Source organism: Cherax quadricarinatus, chromosome 5 (genome assembly GCF_038502225.1).
Source record: "Cherax quadricarinatus isolate ZL_2023a chromosome 5, ASM3850222v1, whole genome shotgun sequence".
In the NCBI taxonomy this organism is placed as follows: Eukaryota; Metazoa; Arthropoda; class Malacostraca; order Decapoda; family Parastacidae; genus Cherax; species Cherax quadricarinatus.
In genome coordinates this window covers 68,785,834-68,810,791 of record NC_091296.1, presented here as the reverse complement: position 1 = coordinate 68,810,791, position 24,958 = coordinate 68,785,834, and the positions used below count along the sequence as shown (strand labels likewise).

At 38.9% G+C, this 24,958-nt stretch overlaps 1 protein-coding gene across 1 annotated transcript in view; it reads right to left on the bottom strand.

Annotated features, from left to right (window-relative positions):
* Cat (Catalase) overlaps positions 1-24,395 on the bottom strand; it is a 42,446-nt gene extending 18,051 nt beyond the window's left edge. Inside the window, exons 1-7 of the mRNA XM_053771460.2 lie at positions 24,235-24,395; positions 10,461-10,632; positions 9,214-9,355; positions 8,779-8,929; positions 7,681-7,877; positions 1,180-1,297; positions 714-851 (exon numbers count right to left, since the gene is read on the bottom strand). Coding sequence (XP_053627435.1) covers positions 714-851; positions 1,180-1,297; positions 7,681-7,877; positions 8,779-8,929; positions 9,214-9,355; positions 10,461-10,632; positions 24,235-24,288 — 972 coding nt within the window. The 5' untranslated portion in view covers positions 24,289-24,395. The remainder of the gene's footprint in view (positions 1-713; positions 852-1,179; positions 1,298-7,680; positions 7,878-8,778; positions 8,930-9,213; positions 9,356-10,460; positions 10,633-24,234) is intronic.
* Positions 24,396-24,958: the final 563 nt, after the last annotated feature.

The window sequence follows — 24,958 nt, the reverse complement described above, 5'->3', positions numbered from 1 at the left end:
CCTGCTACACTCCCTGCCTGCCTGCCTGCTACACTCCCTGCCTGCCTGCCTGCTACACTCCCTGCCTGCCTGCCTGCCTGCTACACTCCCTGCCTGCCTGCCTGCCTGCCTGCTACACTCCCTGCCTGCCTGCCTGCTACACTCCCTGCCTGCCTGCCTGCCTGCCTGCTACACTCCCTGCCTGCCTGCCTGCCTGCCTGCTACACTCCCTGCCTGCCTGCCTGCTACACTCCCTGCCTCTCTCCACATCTTCCACTGTTTGTGATCTCCTTTTCGTTAACATGATGACCCCTTTCGCCACATCAGCTTCCTTGATTTGTTATTTCTTTGCCAGGATAGAAGTGATTGTTGATTTGTTTTTGCCAGACATCCTGGCAAGCTGGAGCACATGCACTTAATAAACAAGCACAAAAACCAATGGATTTTAAGGAAATGTTTGGATGAATGCGAGGAGTATATGCTCATTCTCCGAGAGACACAGGGAGACTGACTCACCTACATGTGGTGTCCTGGTGGGAGGTGGGTTGACGTGTCTAATACGGCCGATTTGTGAGGCACCGGCCGAAATATGGAGTAAAATTTCGGCCCCAAAACCGGCCTAAATACGATTCGGCTGATAAACGCAGAGGCCGATATTCAGGGTTCCACTGTATATGTTATCTGAATGTTAGTTACCTATTCACACCAGAATTACTTGACAAAAAAATAAATACCTCAGCAAAGTAGCTTTTGGGGTTGCGGTCGAGTGTGATGCGGCCAACAGGAATAAGCGGGAATTCACCATGAGGCCAGACCTTTGTTAAATCGAAGGGGTTGAATTTCCAGTTCTCAGCTTGGTCAAAAGTCATAACCTGTCAAGAAAAGAAACACAATCCCTATTATATCTAAGCATATCATTCAACCAATTAACACAAAACAGTTTTGTCAAATTTACTATCCAATTCCCTGTATGGCATCTGCTTCCACAATACCATAAGTTTAGTTCCCGTCTGTCACTCTTTTAATGAAAAAAGTTCTTCTGGATATCCCCTGTGGCTCACTGGTATGAATACTTTCTAGCATGCCCTAAGACCCTACAATCTGCCCCTGTAAAGGACCTATCATTGTGTACTTTTTAATATAATTTAATTAAAATATGGTAATTATAACTCATTTTCTTGAAAAGCTTGTAAGTCATACCTGGATATACATGGTGTAAGATGGATATTCGCCTTTGCAGATGCTATTGTACAAGGAGCGAATACAATAATCTGGGTCACTTCCAGCAATATCATCAGCCTCGCTTGCAGTTAAATTCCTGAAAATTTAAAATGAATTCTTGAACATATATTTTATATATATGGCTCACTTGATTTGAGTCCTGGAGGTGGGAGGTACCTTGACCCTTTCAGTGTCGAGACCTCAGATCTCAAACTTAACTCTCAGGGTCAAAGAATTTAAAAAAAAAAAAAAATTATTTTAGCTTATGAAATTATAATCTTTTTCTAAAGGTAATAAAATCAAGAGTAAGAAATTTGATGGAAATCTTATGGAATTACACTTGCAAAATTAGCAGCCTCAGCACTATTTATGCATCAGCAATTTCACTCACTGTGTGCTTTGTTTTTGGCCAATTTCATAGTTCCAGTTGACTGAACTCATGGCTATTTTGCTAGTATTCCTTCTAGTCTATTGACTGAGTACAAGAAACTGCCTATTTGCCTATTTCAACTACCCAATAGTTTTTTTTTTTTTCAACAAGTCGGCCGTCTCCCACCGAGGAAGGGTGACCCAAAAAAGAAAGAAAATCCCCAAAAAGAAAATGCTTTCATCATCGTTCACCACTTTCACCACACTTACACATAATCACTGTTTTTGCAGAGGTGCTCAGAATACAACAGTTTAGAAGCATATACGTATAAAGATACACAACATATCCCTCCAAACTGCCAATATCCCAAACCCCTCCTTTAAAGTGCAGGCATTGTACTTCCAATTTCCAGGACTCAAGTCCAACTATATGAAAATAACCGGTTTCCCTGAATCCCTTCACTAAATATTACCCTGCTCACACTCCAACAGATCGTCAGGTCCCAAGTACCATTCATCTCCATTCACTCCTATCTAACACACTCACGCACGCTTGCTGGAAGTCCAAGCCCCTTGCCCACAAAACCTCCTTTACCCCTCTCTCCAGCCCTTTCGAGGACGACCCCTACCCCGCCTTCCTTCCCCTATAGATTTACATGCTTTCCATGTCATTCTACTTCGATCCATTCTCTCTAAATGACCAAACCACCTCAACAACCCCTCTTCTGCCCTCTGACTAATACTTTTATTAACTCCACACCTTTTCCTAATTTCCACACTCCGAATTTTCTGCATAATATTTACGCCACGCATTGCCCTTAGACAGGACATCTCCACTGCCTCCAACCATCTCCTTGCTGCTGCATTTACCACCCAAGCTTCACACCCATATAAGAGTGTTGGTACTACTATACTTTCATACATTCCCTTCTTTACCTCCATAGATAACGTTTTTTTGACTCCACATATACCTCAATGCACCACTCACCCTTTTTCCCTTATCAATTCTATGATTAACCTCATCCTTCATAAATCCATCCGCCGACACATCAACTCCCAAGTATCTGAAAACATTCACTTCTTCCATACTCCTCCCCAATTTGATATCCAATTTTTCTTTATCTAAATCATTTAATACCCTCATCACCTTACTCTTTTCTATGCTCACTTTCAACTTTCTACCTTTACACACATTCCCAAACATTGCAATTTTTCTTTAGAATCTCCCATAAGCACAGTATCATCAGCAAAAAGTAACTGTGTTAATTCCCATTTTGAATTTGATTCCCCATAATTTAATCCCACCCCTCTCCCGAACACCCTAGCATTTACTTCTTTTACAACCCCATCTATAAATATATTAAACAACCATGGTGACATTACACATCCCTGTCTAAGACCTACTTTTACCGGGAAATAGTCTCCCTCTCTTCTACACACCCTAACCTGAGCCTCACTATCCTCATAAAAACTCTTTACAGCATTTAGTAACTTACCACCTATTCCATATACAGTGGACCCCCGGTTAACGATATTTTTTCACTCCAGAAGTATGTTCAGGTGCCAGTACTGACCGAATTTGTTCCCATAAGGAATATTGTGAAGTAGATTAGTCCATTTCAGACCCCCAAACATACACGTACAAACGCACTTACATAAATACACTTACATAATTGGTCGCATTCGGAGGTGATCGTTATGCGGGGGTCCACTGTACTTGCAACATCTGCCACATTGCTCCCCTATCCACTCTATCATATACCTTTTCTAAATCCATAAATGCAATAAAAACTTCCCTACCTTTATCTAAATACTGTTCACATATATGCTGAACATCCCCTACCCACTCTGAAACCTCCTTGCTCATCCGCAATCCTACATTCTGTCTTGCCTCTAATTCTTTCAATTATAACCCTACCGTACACTTTTCCTGGTATACTCAATAAACTTATTCCTCTATAATTTTTACAATCTCTTTTGTCCCCTTTCCCTTTATATAAAGGGACTATACATGCTCTCCGTCAATCCCTAGGTACCTTTCCCTCTTTCATACATTTATTAAACAAAAGTACCAACCACTCCAACACTATATCCCCCCCTGCTTTTAACATTTCTGTCATGATCCCATCAGTTCCAGCTGCTTTACCCCCTTCCATTCTACGTAATGCCTCGCGTACCTCCCCCACACTTACATTCTGCTCTTCTTCACTCCTAAAAGATGGTATACCTCCCTGACCAGTGCATGAAATTACCGCCTCCCTTTCTTCCTCAACATTGAAAAGTTCCTCAAAATATTCTCGCCATCTACCTAATACCTCCAATACCTCCATCTCCCCATCTGCTAACTCCCCTACTCTGTTTTTAACTGACAAATCCATACTTTCCCTAGGCTTTCTTAACTTGTTTAACTCACTCCAAAATTTTTTCTTATTTTCATTAAAATTTCTTGACAGTGCCTCTCCCACTCTATCATCTGCTCTCCTTTTGCACTCTCTCACCACTCTCTTCACCTTTCTTTTACTCTCCATATACTCTGCTCTTCTTATAACACTTCTGCTTTGTAAAAACCTCTCAAAAGCTAACTTTTTCTCTTTTATCACAACCTTTACTTCATCATTCCACCAATCACTCCTCTTTCCACCTGCCCCCACCCTCCTATAACCACAAACTTCTGCCCCACATTCTAATACTGCATTTTTAAAACTATTCCAACCCTCTTCAACCTCCCCACTACTCACCTTTGCACTAGCCTACCTTTCTGCCAACAGTCGCTTATATCTCCCCCTAACTTCCTCCTCCCTTAGTTTATACACTTTCACCTCCCTCTTACTTCTTGTTGCCACCTTCCTCTTTTCCCATCTACCTCTTACTCTAACTGTAGCTACAACTAAATAATGATCCGATATATCAGTTGCCCCTCTATAAACATGTACATCCTGGAGCCTACCCATCAACCTTTTATCCACCAATACATAATCTAACAAACTACTTTCATTACGTGCTACATCATACCTTGTATATTTATTTATCCTCTTTTTCATAAAATATGTAATACTTATTACCAAATCTCTTTCTACACATAGCTCAATTAAAGGCTCCCCATTTACATTTATCCCTGGCACCCCAAATTTACCTACTACTCCCTCCATAACATTTTTACCCACTTTAGCATTGAAATCCCCAACCACCATTACTCTCACACTTGATTCAAAACTCCCCACGCATTCACTCAACATTTCCCAAAATCTCTCTCTCTCCTCCACACTTCTTTCTTCTCCAGGTGCATACACGCTTAGTATAACCCACTTTTCACATCCAATCTTTATTTTACTCCACATAATCCTTGAATTAATACATTTATAGTCCCCCTTTTCTTGCCATAGCTTATCCTTCAACATTATTGCTACTCCTTCTTTAGCTCTAACTATTTGAAACCCCTGACCTAATCCCATTTATTCCTCTCCATTGAAACTCTCCAACCCCCTTCAGCTTCGTTTCACTTAAAGCCAGGACATCCAGCTTCTCATTCATAACATCCACAATCATCTCTTTCTTATCATCTGCACAACATCCACGCACATTCAGACTTCCCACTTTGACAATTTTCTTCTTCTTATTCTTTTTAGTAATCTTTACAGGAAAAGGGGTTACTAGCCCATTGTTCCCGGCACTTTAGTTGACTTTTACAACACGCATGGCTTACGGAGGAAAGATTCTTATTCCACTTCCCCATGGATATAAAAGGAAAAGTAATAAGACCAAGAACTATTAAGATAAAATCAAAGAAAACTCAGATGAGTGTGTATAAATAAACGTGTACATGTATGTGTAGTGTGACCTAAGTGTAAGTAGAAGTAGCAAGACATACCTGTAATCTTGCATATTTATGAGAGACAAGACACACCAGCAATCCTACCATCATGTAAAACAATTACAGGCTTTTGTTTTACATTCACTTGGCAGGACAGTAGTACCTCTCTGGGTGGTTGCTGTCTACCAACCTACTACCGTCAATAAAGTTATCAGATATATATCTGCAATTTGGGAAATTTCACACAAAATTAAAAAATGGCTAATTTAAAAGGAGTCCAGAATAAACAATGTAGACATTCTTGGCACTGAAAAACATTTCCAGCAAGCGTGCATGAGCGTGTTAAGATAGGAGTGAATGGAGACGAATGGTATTTGGGACCTGACGAGCTGTTGGAGTGTGAGCTGGGTAATATTTAGTGAAGGGAGTAAGGGAAACCGGTTATTTTTATATAGCCAGACATGAGTCCTGGAAATGGGAAGTACAATGCCTGCACTTTAAAGGAGGGGTTTGGGATAATGGCAGTTTGGAGGGATATGTTGTGTATCTATACGTACATGTACATGCTTTTAAACTGTTGTATTCTGAGCACCTCTGCAAAAAACATTGATTGTGTGTGTGAGGCGAAAGTGTTGAATGATGATGAAATTATTTTCTTTTTAGGTATTTTCTTTCTTTTTGGGTCACCCTGCCTCGGTGGGAGATGGCCGACTAGTTAAAAAAAAAAAAAAAAAAAAATGGTGCACACTTCCTGCATGGACCCATTTGCTCATATCTAGGCCCAAATTTACTGCTCACAGCTTATCTAAACAAGTTAAGCTAATGGCATTGTACTACGGGACTGACACTGGCTTCAAAGCCATTATATAACAGGACCAACACTAAAAGGGTTAAAGGAGGGGTTTGGGATATTTGCTGTTTGGAGTGACATCTGAACTGTCATATCTGTGCGCCTTTGCAAAGACAGTAATTATGTGTGAATGATGGTGAAAGCGTTTTCTTTTTTTGTCTCTTTTTTGGGTCACCCTGCCTCAGTGGGAGATGGCCAGCGTGTGAAAAAAAAAAAACGATCACTTCACAAACTGATGCACGTGAGAGATGAGTGAATTTAAAACAGGAAAGAACCTGATGAAGAACCAGACAAACCCTGTACAAGGTAAAAATAGAAAGGTAATGAGAAATCTTTCCAAATAACTACATATTCTTAAAAATTGGCAGATTTATTAAGTAAGAGTATTTCCCATTGCACCCACTGCTCTGCAATGATAACACTATCTTGTATATATCAGCAGAATTTATTCACAATAAACCTTTATAAACTGATAATGGCTCATATTCCTAAAACTACCTCTTTATTTTGTCAAGAGTTATCACCCTCTAATATATTTATTTACACTTTCGCTAAAAAAAATTATTTTGTAAAACCCAGGGTCACAGAGGCCACTTTTTCTTAAATAGTTATCCCCTTTTGGGGAGACCCTCTTTAACAGTTAAAAGCTTTTGATCCAATGGATTTGAAGTACTATTCCCCTTTCTTGGATCAAACCTGATTACCTTCCATTCCTCAGCTGTGTATTATGACCTCTAGATTCAGCACTTCCCAATGAATATAATAACAACAATAATCTTAAATCACTATATCTGCCCTCTCCCTGCAGTACTGGAAACACTGAAAGCCTTTATTTATGAAATCTACACATAACTTTGGTAAAATTCATAGGTATATAAAGAAGCTATAAGAACAGAAGCTACTTTAATAAGTAATTGCTAGTGGAAGAACAGAGGTAAAAGATGCAACCCAAATAATTAAAATATGGGACATGATAATTTATAGAAATACGCTGTGAGGTTCAACAATGTAAAAACCACAGCACAGTTTCCAAGTGGTGAATGCTGTGGAAAAAAATATTCCTGAGAAACCACACCCTCTACCATTTTATTAATGCACTGTAAGGCTAATTCTAATTTACTCTATGTAATATAGTCTATACAGTGCCATAAAATCTGAAATGCATCATAAAGTAAAATTCAAAGAGAATTATGCAGAACAGTTCTTAGGAAGCCTAATACTGTATTCATTACCAAACGATACAAAATTCTGATGCTACAAAGATAACACAACTCTTATTAATTCTCCGAGTTAACATATCATATTTTTAGAATATTCACTTGAGAAGCGATCCCCAGATGCCTGTGACCACGGGTAAGGGTATAGCCATTCATCTGTAATTTCCTTGAATAAAACATAAGATATAATTAACAAAACAGAAAATAACAAGTAACAATAACTTAAGCCATACTTAATTCCTTGGTCAGTCTTGTAATGGAACTTGCAGTATACTGCTTCTCCCTTCGCATTAACCAACTTGAAAGTGTGAGAACCGTAGCCATTCATGTACATGTAGCCAGCAGGAGTTCCTCGGTCAGAAAATAAGAAAGACGCTTGATGTGTGCTTTCTGGCCTCAAGGTCATGAAATCCCAGAACATATCTGCATCCTAAAATATTTTAAATATTTAATCATCAATGCCCAGTCATATATTTTACCACATATTCTACAATATTTTTTTTTCAACCATATACATGATACAGTGGACCCCCGGTTAACGATATTTTTTCACTCCAGAAGTATGTTCAGGTGCCAGTACTGACCGAATTTGTTCCCATAAGGAATATTGTGAAGTAGATTAGTCCATTTCAGACCCCCAAACATACACGTACAAACTCACTTACATAAATACACTTACATAATTGGTCGCATTCGGAGGTAATCGTTATGCGGGGGTCCACTGTACGTATACAGTATTTACAAGTTTAGGGACATTGTCTACAATGTTAATTATCTGTGCTGACAATGACTCTGTTATATTACAATATCTTTTCACTTCCTAATATATTTGTGATATTCTTTGCTATTAACCCTTAAATGGTCCAAACGTATATATACGTTTTTTCAACATCTGAAAGTATGTAAAAAAATGTAGATCTTTTTTGTTTTACATTTGAAAACTTGTAAAAAAAACTTTTATCTACATTTTTTTTGTTACATTTAAAAATATGTAAAAAAAAGTAGATCTACTTTTGTAGCACTACGAATTTGAACATCGATTTGTTTGGACTGTTTAAGGGTTAATATTGCACTGGAAGTTTGTTTCATATTTTTGGAAAGATTTGACTGTGTGAATGAAAAAAAAAAAATTTAGCTCCTAAGTTCATATGAAATAAAAAATAGAGAGAAACTGAGTATAAAACTCTACTATATTTATTTATCGATATAATATTGCAACATATCTGAAGTTTTACACCAGATTAAAGAAAAATTAATTCCCAAAGTCATGCTCAAAGATGCCTGAATATGTACAGAACCTTTATTTAAACTCATTGACCTACTGCTTATACCTTAAGATGAGTGACAGGGTTTCTCTTTTGTGTGTGAATGAAGGATGGGAAAAGAACTGGGTCTCGAATGAAGAAGATTGGAGTGTTGTTGCCAACTAAATCCCAGTTTCCATCTTCGGTGTAGAACTTTACTGCAAACCCACGTGGGTCCCTGTAAAAAAACATTTATTAAAATTATTCCTGCAATTATAATTCATGTTAGGGCTATCTGTGTCACTCCCATAAAGTCTACATGCTTCTGAATTAAAGATTGAAGATTATGTCAGCATGGCACAATGTTTGTACAGAGATGGGAGACATTTAGGTGTGCACGCAGAAAGCCACTTAGTATACAGAGAATTTCAAGCAAATGGGAGAAGTTAACTGAAAAAACTAAGGTGAATATACCCATTTCACACAAAATTTTTAGAAAAAGAGGAGAATGTTGGTCCTTACCTGGCAGTGTCAGCAGAGCCACTCTCACCACCTACAGTCGAAAATCTGACACCTAATGGTGTACGCTTCCCAATTTCACTGAATATCTTTGCTTTGGTATACTTGGTAATATCATGGGTCACCTCAAAGTATCCAAAAGCACCTGAAGAATAAAAATATAGTATCATATAAGTAATGCAGCAATTTATTAAAGGATGTCTAACCAATTTTTTCCTCAGTAACCTATGCAGGCATAGGTAAATACCTTCCCACTAGTTGTCAGTAGTAGCTATACTATGTGCAGTATATATGTATTCCATGTATACCCAATAACCGTTAGATGGTATGATCACATGACCATTGCAATTGGGCGATTTTACTTAAGACACCTAAAATGGTGGAATGTAGCAAATAATGTTTTAGCAGAGATAACCCCAGGAGGCAGTTCACATGAAAATTCACACACACATGAGCTATTAAATCTCTGCAACAAATTCACCTTAAATCAGCAAATATTTTTACAAAAAATCACCAAACAGCTATACATGTATATATAAATAAAGAATAACTGCAACTGTTAAAAAATAAAAGAGGAATAACAAATGAGAGAAACTACAGTTCAGAACAGAGAATTCAATCATAATCAACCAGTCTGTCTATCTGGATTAAAGTGTACATGTTATGAACTTGTGAACACATACCATATTTCGTGACTTATAAGATATGGCTTACAGGACTTGTTTAGTTTCAATGGCTCAGCATCGGATGTAACTGGGAGAGCTACAGCCCACCCTACACCCCAAACTTACAGCTCCCGTCACTGACCTTCAATTTATAGGATGCAGGGTGATTTCTGGAGGAATTTTATAGAAAATAAAATGCATCTAGTAAGCTGCAAAATATGGTATCTCCCTACTACAATTTTGTCCCTCCCTCCCTTCACCTCTAGTCCAGGCTTTAAATAGGCACAGTACAAGTTCATATGGCCAACTGTCCATTTCCTTTTCACTTGATGCAAGACACTTGAGTGAATTTGTGCTGCATAACGGTGAATTAGTGTTAGATATGTAGTCACCCTGCCTCGGTGGGAGACGGCCGACTCGTTGAAAAAAAAAAAATGTAGTCACCACATAAAAGAGAATTCTCACAAAGCAAAACCACAAAGAGAAACTTGTACTTAATTAAAAGTGCTAATTACTGGAGTAAACAATTCATTTGTTTACTACCAGTATTGGACATGAGCACAGTAGTCAGGAAAGGGCACTCACCGGCACCCTTGGCATGCACTACCCTCTCTGGGATGCGTTCTCGATCAAAGTGGGCCATTTCATCGATCAGTTGCAAGTCTTGAAGTAGTATGGGTCCTCGTGGCCCAACAGTCAAGGAGTTGAGCCTGTCGGAAAGTGGACATCCTAGGCCTGTTGTCAGACGCTCTGGAGCCTAAGGAAAAAATTAACTTATGAGAAAACATTAAGTAAAAAGCACTCAAGAATGACAAATTCCAAATTATATTATTATTATTATTATTAAAGTTTATGTAATGGACATATGTCTAGTGGCATGGAAAAAAGGTGATGGAGCCCCTACCAATTAAAACCTCTTTTCCACCCTCCTCCCAACCCTTCCTGGGACTACTAATACCCGTTCTTCCTGGATTAATGTACCATCTTGGTCACTGTCTTATGCTCTGCCCCCTCTAAATGCCCAAACTACCTCAATGGGTAGCAGGGTGGCAGGTGTGACAAGGTGCAGATAAGAAGCAAGAGCAGGATATGCAGGGGGTTTGAGGAACAGGTTTTTCAAGAACATCCCACAACTATGCAGCAACTCAAGGCTGTAAGTGATGTAAGTACTCTAGGCCACTAGATTCACAGGAAACATCAGTAACAATATCATGATAAATCATAAAAATAACATTTTCATCTAAATCAAATTTACAAATATTACCTTGTTATGAATCTACAGTTATAGTACTATCTGGTGGTGTAAGGCATTACCTACAAGCTTCTTAATAGACGAACAACTAGCATACAGAGAACTCGACAAGTAAACAAGACATTCTTCAAGCCACTCTAAAGATAGTTACAACTTCTTTTTACAAGTAGTACAGGTAATGTGTATATACCATATATACTGGTTAGGTTAGGCAAGATTCATCAGGAAACAAAATGAGTGTTTCCTGACGTGGGTCTCAGTCATAGGAGCTTTTGGTCATGTATCCAGTACAATATATATACATATACTGCATATATTTCTATCATTCAACTGATGATAGAAATAATTTTTAATATACAATATTATAATAGCAGGTGTCCCGTACCTAGTTTGCTAGTGCACTCAGCTCACACTGAGGTCTGAGGTTTGATCTACGGTATGAGTGGAAACATTAGGACATGTTTTCTTAAGACACCTGTTGTCCCTGTTCACCTGTCAGTGAAATAGGTACCTGGGTGTTAGTCGACTGGTGTGGGTTGCATCCTGGGGACAAAATTAACCTAATTTGCCTGAAATGCTTTGCATAACAAGGGGCTTTCTATGTAGTAGTAGTAGTACAGTGGAACCTCAAAAATCAAACTGCTCCCAACACGACCAATTATGTAAGTGTATTTTTGTAAGTGCTTTTATAAGTGTATTTTTGAGGGTCTGAAATGGACTAATCTAATTTACATTATTCCTGATGGGAATAAATTCATTCGGTAAAGGCACTCGAACAGCCTTCTGGACCGAAGAAAGTTCGATATTTGAGGTTCCACTGTATGTCATTGATGTCAGCTAGGACTGTACATCTTGTGCATGTACTTGTAGAAATAAGATTATCATCATCATTATTATACATGACTTGGGTGTTGTGACCAAGTAATGAAAGCTGCCATTAATGGTAACAAATCTAGACCAACTATTGTATTAAAAAGATGACCAGAATCACTTTTATTACTGGCACACTTAGGGAAAAAAATGAGTGTATATATTAATCAATAATGAGGTTATTTTAATCCCCTGCCAAACTAGTGTTCATATTTCATTAAATTTCCAATATTGTATATAAAGAAACCTTTTGATAAGATCATATACCTTCATATCTTTTCAGAATATATATATAAAAAAAAAATATTTGGTGTCAATAGCCCCTAGTCCTTGGAGATGCGAGTGAAGGTCAAAGCGTGGGTTAGAGAAGCAACAAAGCAGCAAGTCGCAACACACCTTCACCTCATCATGAACAAGGTTCTATCTCTACACCACCTGGCAACACACTACAATAATCATCTTGCCTTTCATTCCATTATATATACCATATGATATTAGCAAAAGGTAAAAGATTTTATATTAATTACACTATCACTATGGAACTGAAATTCCAATCCTGTCTTTTATACTTAAACTACAGTATTAATAACTATGAACATTATTTAGAGATTTTGTATACTGTATATCTAAAAAGTTAAACAAAGTTTGGAAAATAAAATACTGTTAATTTTAATTTAGATGAAAGGATTTATAACTACAGTGGATGTACTAAACACCAGCTTAGAGAGTTACTGATATCAAACAGACGAACAACTTTATAAAGTATATTACACAGGATTAATAAACATGTTTCATCTACTTTAGAGAATGCCTCATGTTATACAGAGCATTTCAGGCAGCCTTAATATTAACTTATAATGATCAGATAGTTTTGCAATTAGGTTAGTTTGCTAGAACAGGTTTGCAATATTTGACATTTTATATATTGAAACAAATTAGTTTACAATTTATGGCATTTTGAGGTCCTGAGTAACAACAATTTGGTATAACGCTTGTATTGGTGTATAATAACATTTAACCTTTCAAGTTATGAGAAAACAAGTTTCTTGTTAAAAAAAAAAAAAAAAATAAGCATTTTAAATATGGAGCATTTTCATCATGCTATTCAAATTACACAAGTGCTGTACAATTATAGAGAAAATATATTAGATAATATAATTCTTTCATCAATTTACTAAGAGTGGTCAGAAATATTTTGTCATAAATCATCTCAGTTTATCTCATGATAAACCGAGATGATAATAATAATATTAATAAAAGACTGACAAGAACAATGAATCATAATAGTATTTACAAAACATGGAACTCCTTGCAACATCTAGACTACAACATATACACTTTGCAGTCACTGGAAGATTAGAAAAATGCTGACATTATGACTGTAACATCAGAATTAAGGTACTTTGTATACAGATTTAGAAATAAGTCACACAAAAGTATTCGACAAGCAAAACAGTAGAGATAGGTACCCGTTCTATTGAAGAGGAGTCATACTACCTGGAGTATACCTGGAGAGGGTTTTGGAGGTCAATGCCCCCCATGGCCTAGTCTGTGACCAGGCCTCGAAGTGGATCAGGGCCTGATCAACCTGGCTGTTACTGCTGGCTGAATGCAAACAGATGTATGAACCACAGCCCGGCTGGTACTGATTTTAGGTGTCTGTCCTAAGTGCCCTTTTGAAAACAGTCAGGGGTTTATTGGTAATCCCCCCTTATGTATGCTGGGAGGGAGTTTAACAGTCTTGGGCCCCTGACACTTATTGTGTTCTCTTAGTGTACTTGTGGTGCCCCTGCTTTTCAACTAGGGGGATGTTGCATCTCTCTCTCAGTCTTTTGCTTTTGTAGGGAGTGATTTCCATGTGCAGATTTGGTACTAGTTCCTCAAGGATTTTCCAAGTGTATATACATGTAATTATGCATCTTTCTTGCCTGCATTCCAAGGGGTACAGGTCAAGGGACTTCAACCATTCCCAGTAATTTAGGTGCTTTATTGTACTTATGCATACTGTGAAAGTTCTCTCTACATTCTCCAGGTCTATAATTTCACCTGTCTTGAAAAGGGACATTAGTGTACAGCAATATTCAAGCGTAGACGGAATAAGTGATTTGAAGAGAATCATCATGGGCTTGGCATCCCTAGTTTTGAATGTTCTCATCATCTGAGAATTTGGTCAAACTGAGCAATGGAATTGGCTTAAAATAGAACTCAAAGTGAGCGAAACTGCCGATGCATAAATTGCACCTGTCTGTTAACTTGGCGTTTGCGTAACTCTGTAAATTTTCCATCAAATTTCGTATTTTTGTTGTAAATGCCTTCACAAAAAGATTCTCTACCATTAGGAAGAAAAAATTTTCTTTTGAAAACTGTCAACACTGTGAGCACTTTCAATTCTGAGGTGAAGGGGTGAAGTACCTATGTACAGTACATGTTTTTTTTTTTAATAGAGAACTAAACACTGACTTCTTTCATAGAAGTAGGTATCAGGGAAAGCCTGGTTACAACAATAGAAAAACAAAAGCATTCACAGGTAAAGCTTTCATTAGTTATTTTTTGTGAACCAACACAATACAATGTGACAATGACTGGTGAAATCTTGAGCAAAAAAGTCAAATGCCTGACCGGTGAGCTGTACCACAAAATATATGCACTTTTTAAATACTCAATTAAAACTTGTTATTGAGTACAGTCAATCATTATACTGATGAAGTTTTTACATATAAAAGTGAGCTACAGTGTAAATGAAATAATCTTTGCAAATACAGTACAAAACAATTACGGGATGCTCAACTGGCCTACTTCATAAATGTTTTACATAAGTATAAAATTATTTGTTTCTAGGATATATATTTTGTAATTTATGTACAAAAAAATTAAGAAACCATAACCACGTAAGATAACATGGTTATAACCATGGTATTTTCAGGAACAGCTACGTATGCTTCTGTAGTACATGTAAGGTATATAATACCGACAAGTTGAAGAATTACACATGTGCAACATCTGACAACAGTATATAAATGCCAATCTTCATGCCTGTGCTCCAGACTCTTCACAACTACAGTACTCTTCACTAACTCAAGGCTGAGAGACTGATTACCTCATCTTTTGCATAGTTCTACTGTCTTCCAATTAATATGTCCTTGAATTTGTACTGATAAAGCCACTGGATGGCAAAACGTCTGTATGTCTAATTCTTCAACTATGCTTCTGCCAGACAGAGATGTCTCACTCAAATGTGCAATCAATCAAGTCAAAAGAATAATATATTATTAAGTATTAAAAGAGTAATAATATAGGTATTATGGAATGTATTAAAATTTTAATATTCAACTTCACAATGGGAAATCTATCACATTTTAGTATAACATTAAATGAGGGGGAAATGAATTTTGTTAATTTAAGGGTTTTCCATGTGACAAAACTGTGTGATGTAATTCAGTAAACCCTCAATATAATACACTTACAGGATTTTTCTACATGTCCATTATATCAGAAACATCTTTTTCTACTTAACAGTATCTAGTTGATCAGTAGTATGTAAGCCTTATGATTAGCTGCTCAAAATGAGTTGATTAATTAATGGCTTTCTTTTGTGCTTACTATTGTACATTTAACTACATTTTTTTGTAAGGTTCACAGAAAAACATTATTATTATTAACCCAGTGGATCTGCCCCATGATTTTAGAAGTCCGTTGTAGTGGAGTCTGTTATATCGATGGCTTACTATGTACCATGGTAAATAAACTATGTACTACTTTACTAACAAAATTATCTTGCTCAGGATGCAACCTATCATTATGATACTAGTGTAAGGTACTCTCAACAGTGTTATAATATTAAACTATGCAATCTATATTATCAAGCAGAACAATGCAATTAAGAGTTGTATAGTTGAAACACCAAATTTAGACTTCATCGATAGATAATGTTTTGCTCTGAAAAAAGCACAGACAGCATATCAAAAAATTTATTAGATTAGATTTTGCCACCGAAGTGGCTAGTTTATTGTGCACCCCATATCCATCCTGTGGACGGTAGCGCGAGAGCATATGGATACACAAAAGGCCTAGGAACTAGGCCCCAAAGGGTTAACAGGAATACATATGGATTTATATCTACATATCTATAGTTCACTTATCTGTTACAAGCAAATTTAGGAAATTTGCTTAGTATATCTGGTATCTTATTTTCATTAATAAGATATCTTGACATGTCACATAGGTTATTATACTGTCTGTCTCTGTATTCCTCAATAAGTGGACAATTAAGCACAAAGTGTTCAAGAGAGTGACCATATGCCTGATCACATAATTTACATTCACAGTGGACCCCCGGTTAACGATTTTAATCCGTGCAAGAGGGGTAATTGTTATGCGAAATAATCGGTATGCAAATGAATTTTCCCCATAAGAAATAATGGAAATCAAATTAATCCGTGCAAGACACCCAAAAGTATGAAAAAAAAAATTTTTTCCACATGAAATATACATTTTCAAACACACAAAGAGAAGGATACATGCACAATAGTAGAGTAGTACATGCACAGTATATATTGTGCATGTACTAGTCTACTAAATGAAGAATAAATGACACTTACCTTTATTGAAGATGCAGCAATGACTGATGAGACACTGTGTCCTGGGAGTGCCTTTTCCTCCTGAGTACTGTAGGTCCTGTTTGGCATTTTCTTCCAGAACAGGCCTTATCACACTGTGTATGCCACTACGATTCTTAAATCTCTCAAACCAACCTTTGCTGGCTTTAAATTCACCAATATGAGCACTAGTTCCAGGCATTTTTCCCTGTTCACCTGGGTGTTAGTCGACTTGTGTGGGTTGCATCCTGGGAGACAAGATTAAGGACCCCAATGGAAATAAGTTAGACAGTCTTCGATGACACTGACTTTTTTGGGTTATCCTGGGTGGCAAATCCTCTGGGGTTAATTGTTTCTTGGTATTCTCAATAAGCCACACCAACAACGGTGCTACAGCAGCAGCAGCAGCAGCTGACAGTGCAGCAGCAGCTGACAGTGCAGCAGCAGCAGCAGCTGTACCACCAATAGTAGCGATGGTTGATTGGGGTTTATTATACAACCTGGCCAGCTCGGAGACATGCACTCCACTTTCATACTTATCAATGATCTTTTTCTTCATCTCTATTGTAATTCTCACCCTTATTGCTGTAGGGTTGGCACTAGAAGCTTTCTTGGGGCCCATGGTCACTTATTTTCCAGAAAAAGCACCGAAAACACTGTAATAATACGAAATATTCCGATTGTATGCTTGGATGTTACCGCGGAGGCTGGCTGGTAAACAATGCCACCGGCGGAACATGTGAGCGTGGCTCAGGCCGCACATTGGACGCGTCTCGGAAGAAAATCGGTAAGCGGGTTTTTAAGCGGTATGCGAGGCAAAATTTTTGCAATTAAAGTAAGCGGTATGCGAAATAATCGCTATGTGATGCCATCGTTATGCGGGGGTCCACTGTAGTTTGATCATCATCTGTGTGTCTCCCAAACTGCCAGAAGTACTTGTAACCAAGCCTAAGCCTGGCCACTACAACATCAGTCAGTCTGTTCACATTGCAAGTTGCTCCATAAACATACTTATCTACGTTCATGTTATCATAGTGGGTTATAGATCTACTCAGGCTTCTAACTGCATTCCTATAACAATCATTTTCATTATTTACTTCTCTCCTAATATTATTCCTAATGCTAGACACAGTTATACCAAAGTTATATTCTACATTCTCCTTCTCGATACTCTTCTTGGCTAACATATCAACTTTATCATGAAGGAGTAATCCAATGTGTGATGGGATCCATAGCAATTGTACATTAATTCCTTTGTCCCTAATTTTTGAGTATCTATACCTGGCTTCCCCAATGAGCATGTTGTTGGAGTCATTATATGAGCCAAGAGCCTTCAATGATGACATAGAATCAGTAATGATGATAGAGTCAAGCTCAGTGTCATAGGTTAGCTTTAGCGCCATTAGGATTGCAAACAATTCAGTTTGCAGTGTAGACGCCCAGTTGTTAATTCTTATGCCTAACTCAACAAATTTATTATCGTTCTTAACTAGGGAGGTGGCAACAAGAGCAGATGCAGCCCTGCCAGAAGACTCCTGTTTAGATCCATCAGTGTATATAACTTGTGATAACTTGTTACTACCAGCTAGGTGAGAAATTTCTTCTTGAGCAGTTGCTCTAACAAGAGATTTAAGGAAGGGATTACTAGCAATGAGCTTCTTGGGAGGGACTTGTAGGTATGTGATATTAAATGAACACATCTTCCATGGAGGGGTGAAATGCTCTTGTTGCCTACAGTGATACAGTTCATGCAGGTTATAAAACTTAATGCAATTGCACGTTTTCACAATCCATTTAGATCTGTGTGTATTTACCTCTAGACACTTGGTAAGATTCACTGTGACAGTGTCTGGTTCGTTTCTCAACATTCTAATACCGAGTACAGTGTTAATTTCAACAATCCTATCACTGATACTAGAAATACCAAGCTCCTTCCTCATGTTAAGAACTTTTGTAGATCTGGGACAGCCAAGAATAATCCTGAGAGCTTCATTTTGCATTAACTCCAAGGGTCGGAGGGAACTTTCTCTAGCTAATATCAACATGGGAGCAGCAAAATCAATTAAGGACCTAACATAGGCTAAGTACATCATTCTCACGATTCTCACATTTGCACCATAGTTGGGATTGTAGCCAGCAACAGCTTTGAGAGCATTTAGCCTAGCTTTACATTTCTTGTTTAGTTGTGGTATAGTGGATTTGTTAAAGGGTACATCTACACCAAGATATCTGTAAGTTTTAACGTAGCTAATGATTTCACCCTGCAAATAGATGGGTGGGGGATGTCGTTTGCTTGTTAATATCTTAGTTTTAGAGGAAGATATTATGAGGCCTAGTCGATTACAAATTGCTTGAACTTCATTAAGAATGGTATTCATCTTCTTATGCCCTGTTGTATGGATCATGATATCATCAGCATAGCTTATAGCTATATGTTTAGGTGAGGCAGGTAGAGCATTTAGGAGAGCATTAATCAGAATATTAAATAGCATGGGACTAAGAACTCCTCCCTGCGGTGTACCTAAAGACATTTCTTTAGAATCACTTCTGAAGCCTTGGTAAAGGACAGAGGATACTCTATTTGACAGGTATCCTATTATCCAGCAGAGTAAGCTACCACCAATATTCATTTTGGCTAGTTCATGTAGTATAACGGTTCTGTTCGCAATATCAAATTTGGCAGACAAAGAACCAGGCTCAATCAGTCCTCAAAAAGAAAAACTGTACACGTTTAACCTCTCACATAAAATAAACATCTGAAGAGAGGTTTCTTAAATCTAGCACAAAAGTGTACAAGATGAATGTAGTGAGACAGAGTGGCCCCGATGGAAACAAGTTGCAGTGATTGTATTGGGCTATCTAAGATTAAATCTACATAATATACATCAAAAAGTTTGAATTTTTGCATATTAGACCTAAGGTAAACAGGCGAGCCAATAATGCCTTTTTATGAATTTTTTATGAGAGAGCCACAAAATTTGATTAACACAAGCCTATCCGATGTTATCCTGACGCCAAATGACTTCGAACAGGCGATAAATGACATGCCCATGCACTCTGCCCCAGGGCCAGACTCATGGAACTCTGTGTTCATCAAGAACTGCAAGAAGCCCCTATCACGAGCCTTTTCCATCCTATGGAGAGGGAGCATGGACACGGGGGTCGTCCCTCAGTTACTAAAAACAACAGACATAGCCCCACTCCACAAAGGGGGCAGTAAAGCAACAGCAAAGAACTACAGACCAATAGCACTAACATCCCATATCATAAAAATCTTTGAAAGGGTCCTAAGAAGCAAGATCACCACCCATCTAGAAACCCATCAGTTACACAACCCAGGGCAACATGGGTTTAGAACAGGTCGCTCCTGTCTGTCTCAACTACTGGATCACTACGACAAGGTCCTAAATGCACTAGAAGACAAAAAGAATGCAGATGTAATATATACAGACTTTGCAAAAGCCTTCGACAAGAGTGACCATGGCGTAATAGCGCACAAAATGCGCGCTAAAGGAATAACAGGAAAAGTCGGTCGATGGATCTATAATTTCCTCACTAACAGAACACAGAGAGTAGTCGTCAACAGAGTAAAGTCCGAGGCAGCTACGGTGAAAAGCTCTGTTCCACAAGGCACAGTACTAGCTCCCATCTTGTTCCTCATCCTCATATCCGACATAGACAAGGATGTCAGCCACAGCACCGTGTCTTCCTTTGCAGATGACACCCGAATCTGCATGACAGTGTCTTCCATTGCAGACACTGCAAGGCTCCAGGCGGACATCAACCAAATCTTTCAGTGGGCTGCAGAAAACAATATGAAGTTCAACGATGAGAAATTTCAATTACTCAGATATGGTAAACATGAGGAAATTAAATCTTCATCAGAGTACAAAACAAGTTCTGGCCACAAAATAGAGCGAAACACCAACGTCAAAGACCTGGGAGTGATTATGTCGGAGGATCTCACCTTCAAGGACCATAACATTGTATCAATCACATCTGCTAGAAAAATGACAGGATGGATAATGAGAACCTTCAAAACTAGGGAGGCCAAGCCCATGATGACACTCTTCAGGTCACTTGTTCTATCTAGGCTGGAATATTGCTGCACTCTAACAGCACCTTTCAAGGCAGGTGAAATTGCCGACCTAGAAAATGTACAGAGAACTTTCACGGCGCGCATAACGGAGATAAAACACCTCAATTACTGGGAGCGCTTGAGGTTTCTAAACCTGTATTCCCTGGAACGCAGGAGGGAGAGATACACGATTATATACACCTGGAAAATCCTAGAGGGACTAGTACCGAACTTGCACACGAAAATCACTCACTACGAAAGCAAAAGACTTGGCAGACGATGCACCATCCCCCCAATGAAAAGCAGGGGTGTCACTAGCACGTTAAGAGACCATACAATAAGTGTCAGGGGCCCGAGACTGTTCAACTGCCTCCCAGCACACATAAGGGGGATTACCAACAGACCCCTGGCAGTCTTCAAGCTGGCACTGGACAAGCACCTAAAGTCAGTTCCTGATCAGCCGGGCTGTGGCTCGTACGTTGGTTTGCGTGCAGCCAGCAGCAACAGCCTGGTTGATCAGGCGCTGATCCACCAGGAGGCCTGGTCACAGACCGGGCCGCGGGGGCGTTGACCCCCGAAACTCTCTCCAGGTAAACTCCAGGTATCATTTGGTACAGAGCTATAATGCAATTGTATTATATATCCTCTGTTAAATCTGAGGGAGTTTTCTTTTGTGCATATCTATTGATAAAGTGTTATGGCTGTGGTTAGTAAATAAGAAATCTCTTGTGTTGCAATGCAGAGTTGCTTTACGACAAACAAGACCTAGTTCAAATTTCTCCCAATTTGGTGTTTCAACTATTATTGTCATCATTAGGCACTTCCTCCAAAATCATGATTTGCCATAAGAGCATTTTTTTCTGATGATATTTTAATGATGACTTATTTAATAATTCCTAATTCATTATAGTTAGTAACAATGCTTGCTGATTTAGAACCCATATAAAAAGTTTGGTGGCATATGATTTTATACTAGTCTTTTTATCGCATTCTAAACAAATTTTGATTTAATCAGAGTAACATTATTAAAGTCTTCTATATTATACAATATTTATAAGGCTAATTAATATTACTACTTTAATATTACAAAGACTACTGATTAGTTTAAATAAAAGAATGGGAAAAATCTGTCTTCAAATATTTAACCCTTTCATTGCCATGACCCCCAAAGTTAAAAGTCCCACTGGAGTTCCAAATTAATAAATAATAATAATAATGTTTTCTTCTAAAATTAAAAGAATCTTTTCCTAAAGGTAATGACACCAAAAATGTAAAATTTGATGGAAAACCTACAGAATTATGTAGGCACAAACTTGGAAGTCCTTTAGTTCTGTACACAACAGCGATTTCACCCAATTTGAAGCCTATTTTGGTATATTCCATTACTCAAACCATCCCAGTTTCTGGCTATTTTGGTATATTCCATTACTCAAACCATCCCAGTTTCTGGCTATTTTGCTAGTATGCCTTCTGTTCTATCAATTGACCACAAGAAACAACAGTGCCCAAAGTCAGTAATTTTGCCAATTTTACACAAAATTCAACAAATTCCAAATTATAAACACTAAGCATTCCAACCACTAAAGCAACCTTCACTTCATTTATTAATTATATCCTCAGGCCTCTCCTATGTGACATGTCCTCCACTGAAGTTCCTCAACTTGTATTCCCTGGAACACAGGCAGGAGAGATACATGATTATATACACTTGGAAAATCCTAGAGGGATTAGTACCAAATCAGCATGTGAAAATCACTCCCTATAAAAGCAAAAGACTCAGCAGGCAATGGAACATCCCCCCAATGATAGGAGACAACACAATAAGTGTCAGGGGCCCAAGACTGTTCAACTGCCTCCCAGCATACATTAGGGGGGATTACCAATAGACCTGTGGCTGTCTTCAAGAAGGCTCTGGACAGGAACAGAAAGTCAGTACCTGATCAGCAGGGCTGTGGTTTGTACATCAGTTTTTAAGCAACCAACAGTAATAGCCTGGTTGATCAGGCCCTGAGCCACCATGAGGGCTAGTCACTGGGCCGTGGGGGCGTTGACCCCCCAAAACCCTCTCCAGGCATACAGTGTCATCCACTGAAGACACAGCAAATCTCCAAGCAGACATTAACCAAGTCTTTAATGGGCCTCGGAAAACAATATGAATCTCAACGAAGACAAATTTCAATTACTCCACTATGGAAAAAGTGAGGAAATATAAATTGGATCAGAGTATAAAACAAATTCCAAAAACTGAGCAAAACATTAATGTAAAGGACTTGGGAGTGATAATGTTGGAGAATCTCACTTTCAAAGATCACAACAGTCTCTACCACATCTGCTAGGAAAATGACGGGATTGATAATGAGAACCTTCAAAGCTGCAGCAAGACCATAATTATTCTCTTCAAATCGCTTGTTCTCTCTACGCTGGGATACAGCTATACACTAATGGCCTCTTTCAAGGCAGGTGAAATTCCAGAGCTGGAGAATATACAGAAGAGTTTCACTGCATATATACATACAATAAAGCACCTAAATTACTGGGAACGGTTGAAGTCCCTTGACCTGTACTCCATGGAATGCAGGCAAGAAAGATACATAATTATATGCACTTGGAAAATCGTAGAGGAACTAGTATCAAATCTGCACATGGAAATCACCCCTTACAAAAACAACAGACTCGGCAGGAGGTGCAACATTCCCCCAGGGGCGCCATAAGTACGCTAAGAGGCATCATAGTGTCAGGGGCCCAAGATTATTCAACTGCCTCCCAGCATACATAAGGGGGATTATCAATAGACCCCTGGCTGTCCTCATGAATGCGCTGGACAGGCATCTCGAGTCAGTATCTGACCAGCCGGGCCGTGATTCATACGACTGGCGACGTGCAGCCAGCAGTAACAGCCTGGTTGATCAGGACTTGGTCCACTGTAAAGCCTGGTCACGGACCAGGCCGTGAGGGAGGTGACCCTCCATGTATATTCCAGGCAGTGATCCCAGGAACCATTACAATACATATAAGCAAAATGTTCACACAAGTAACACAGGGATCCCACTTTCATGGATCATCCCAGGCAACTTAAATATGTGTTACTATACAAGAAAACTGAAAAACCTTAAACTTTGTGCAAAGGAACCTGAATAAACTTACTTATGATGACTTAATCTAGGATAATCTAGTATATCCCAATATTTACTCAAAATAGGCTATAAAACATATAAATCAGTATGACATGAAGTTTAGCGAACGTCATGACCAACTTGATTCATTGGCAAAATAAACAAAGTGGTCAAAGTGTATGCCAAGTCCTGGAATATAACATACGCAGTTTAACATCCAGCATGAACCTCCTGTTGCAATGATAAACCTCCTGTTGCAATGATAATGTCAATTATTTTACTTATGATTACCCGTTCACTTTTTTATAGGCAAAGACGTAGATTCAACCTTCAATCCAACAAGTTATTTTTATGCATGCAATGAACAAGACATGCAAGATGCAACTATCATGCAAACCAGCAGCATCACCAGTTTATTGAACAAATATATTTTTGAGTGATGAACACTTACCGTCTGGGTCTTCTTGAACTCGCTGAGTTGGTTGGCAGCAGAGTCCCGTGGCATCTTGGTGGTAGTTGTGGCACAAGTTACACAGACGAGGTGTTGAGGCGAGGCAGGAGCAGCGTAGACTGAGTGAGAGACAGTGTGTTACTGTGGGTGCTGTTGCTGTCGCGTACCCACCCTCTCCCCCCACACCCACCTAACACCCCAACCCAGGTACCCCACCCCACACCCTGCAACCCCTCCCATCACCCCCACTCACAAGCATGACATGCACTCCCACTCCACACCCATTACAGGGGTGTCCCGTGGCCTGGTAGGAAGCGCTCTCGCCTGACACAGTGTCCGTGGTTCGATCACCGGCAAGGGTGAAAACAATGTGGACGTTTCCTTACACCTACTGTCCCGTTCACCAAGCAAGTACGTACCTGGGTGTTAGTCGACTGGTGTGGGGTCGCATCCTGGGGGACAAGACTGAGGGGCCCCAATGGAAATCAGACAGACAGTCCCTCGATGACGCATTGCCTTTCTTGGGTTATCCTTGGTGGCTAACTCTCCGGGGTTAAAATCCGAACAAAACCCTATCTTATTTATTTATTTATTTATTTTATGTCTTTGCAAACAGACTTGGCAGACGATGCACCATCCCCCCAATGAAAAGCAGGGGTGTCACTAGCACGTTAAGAGACCATACAATAAGTGTCAGGGGCCCGAGACTGTTCAACTGCCTCCC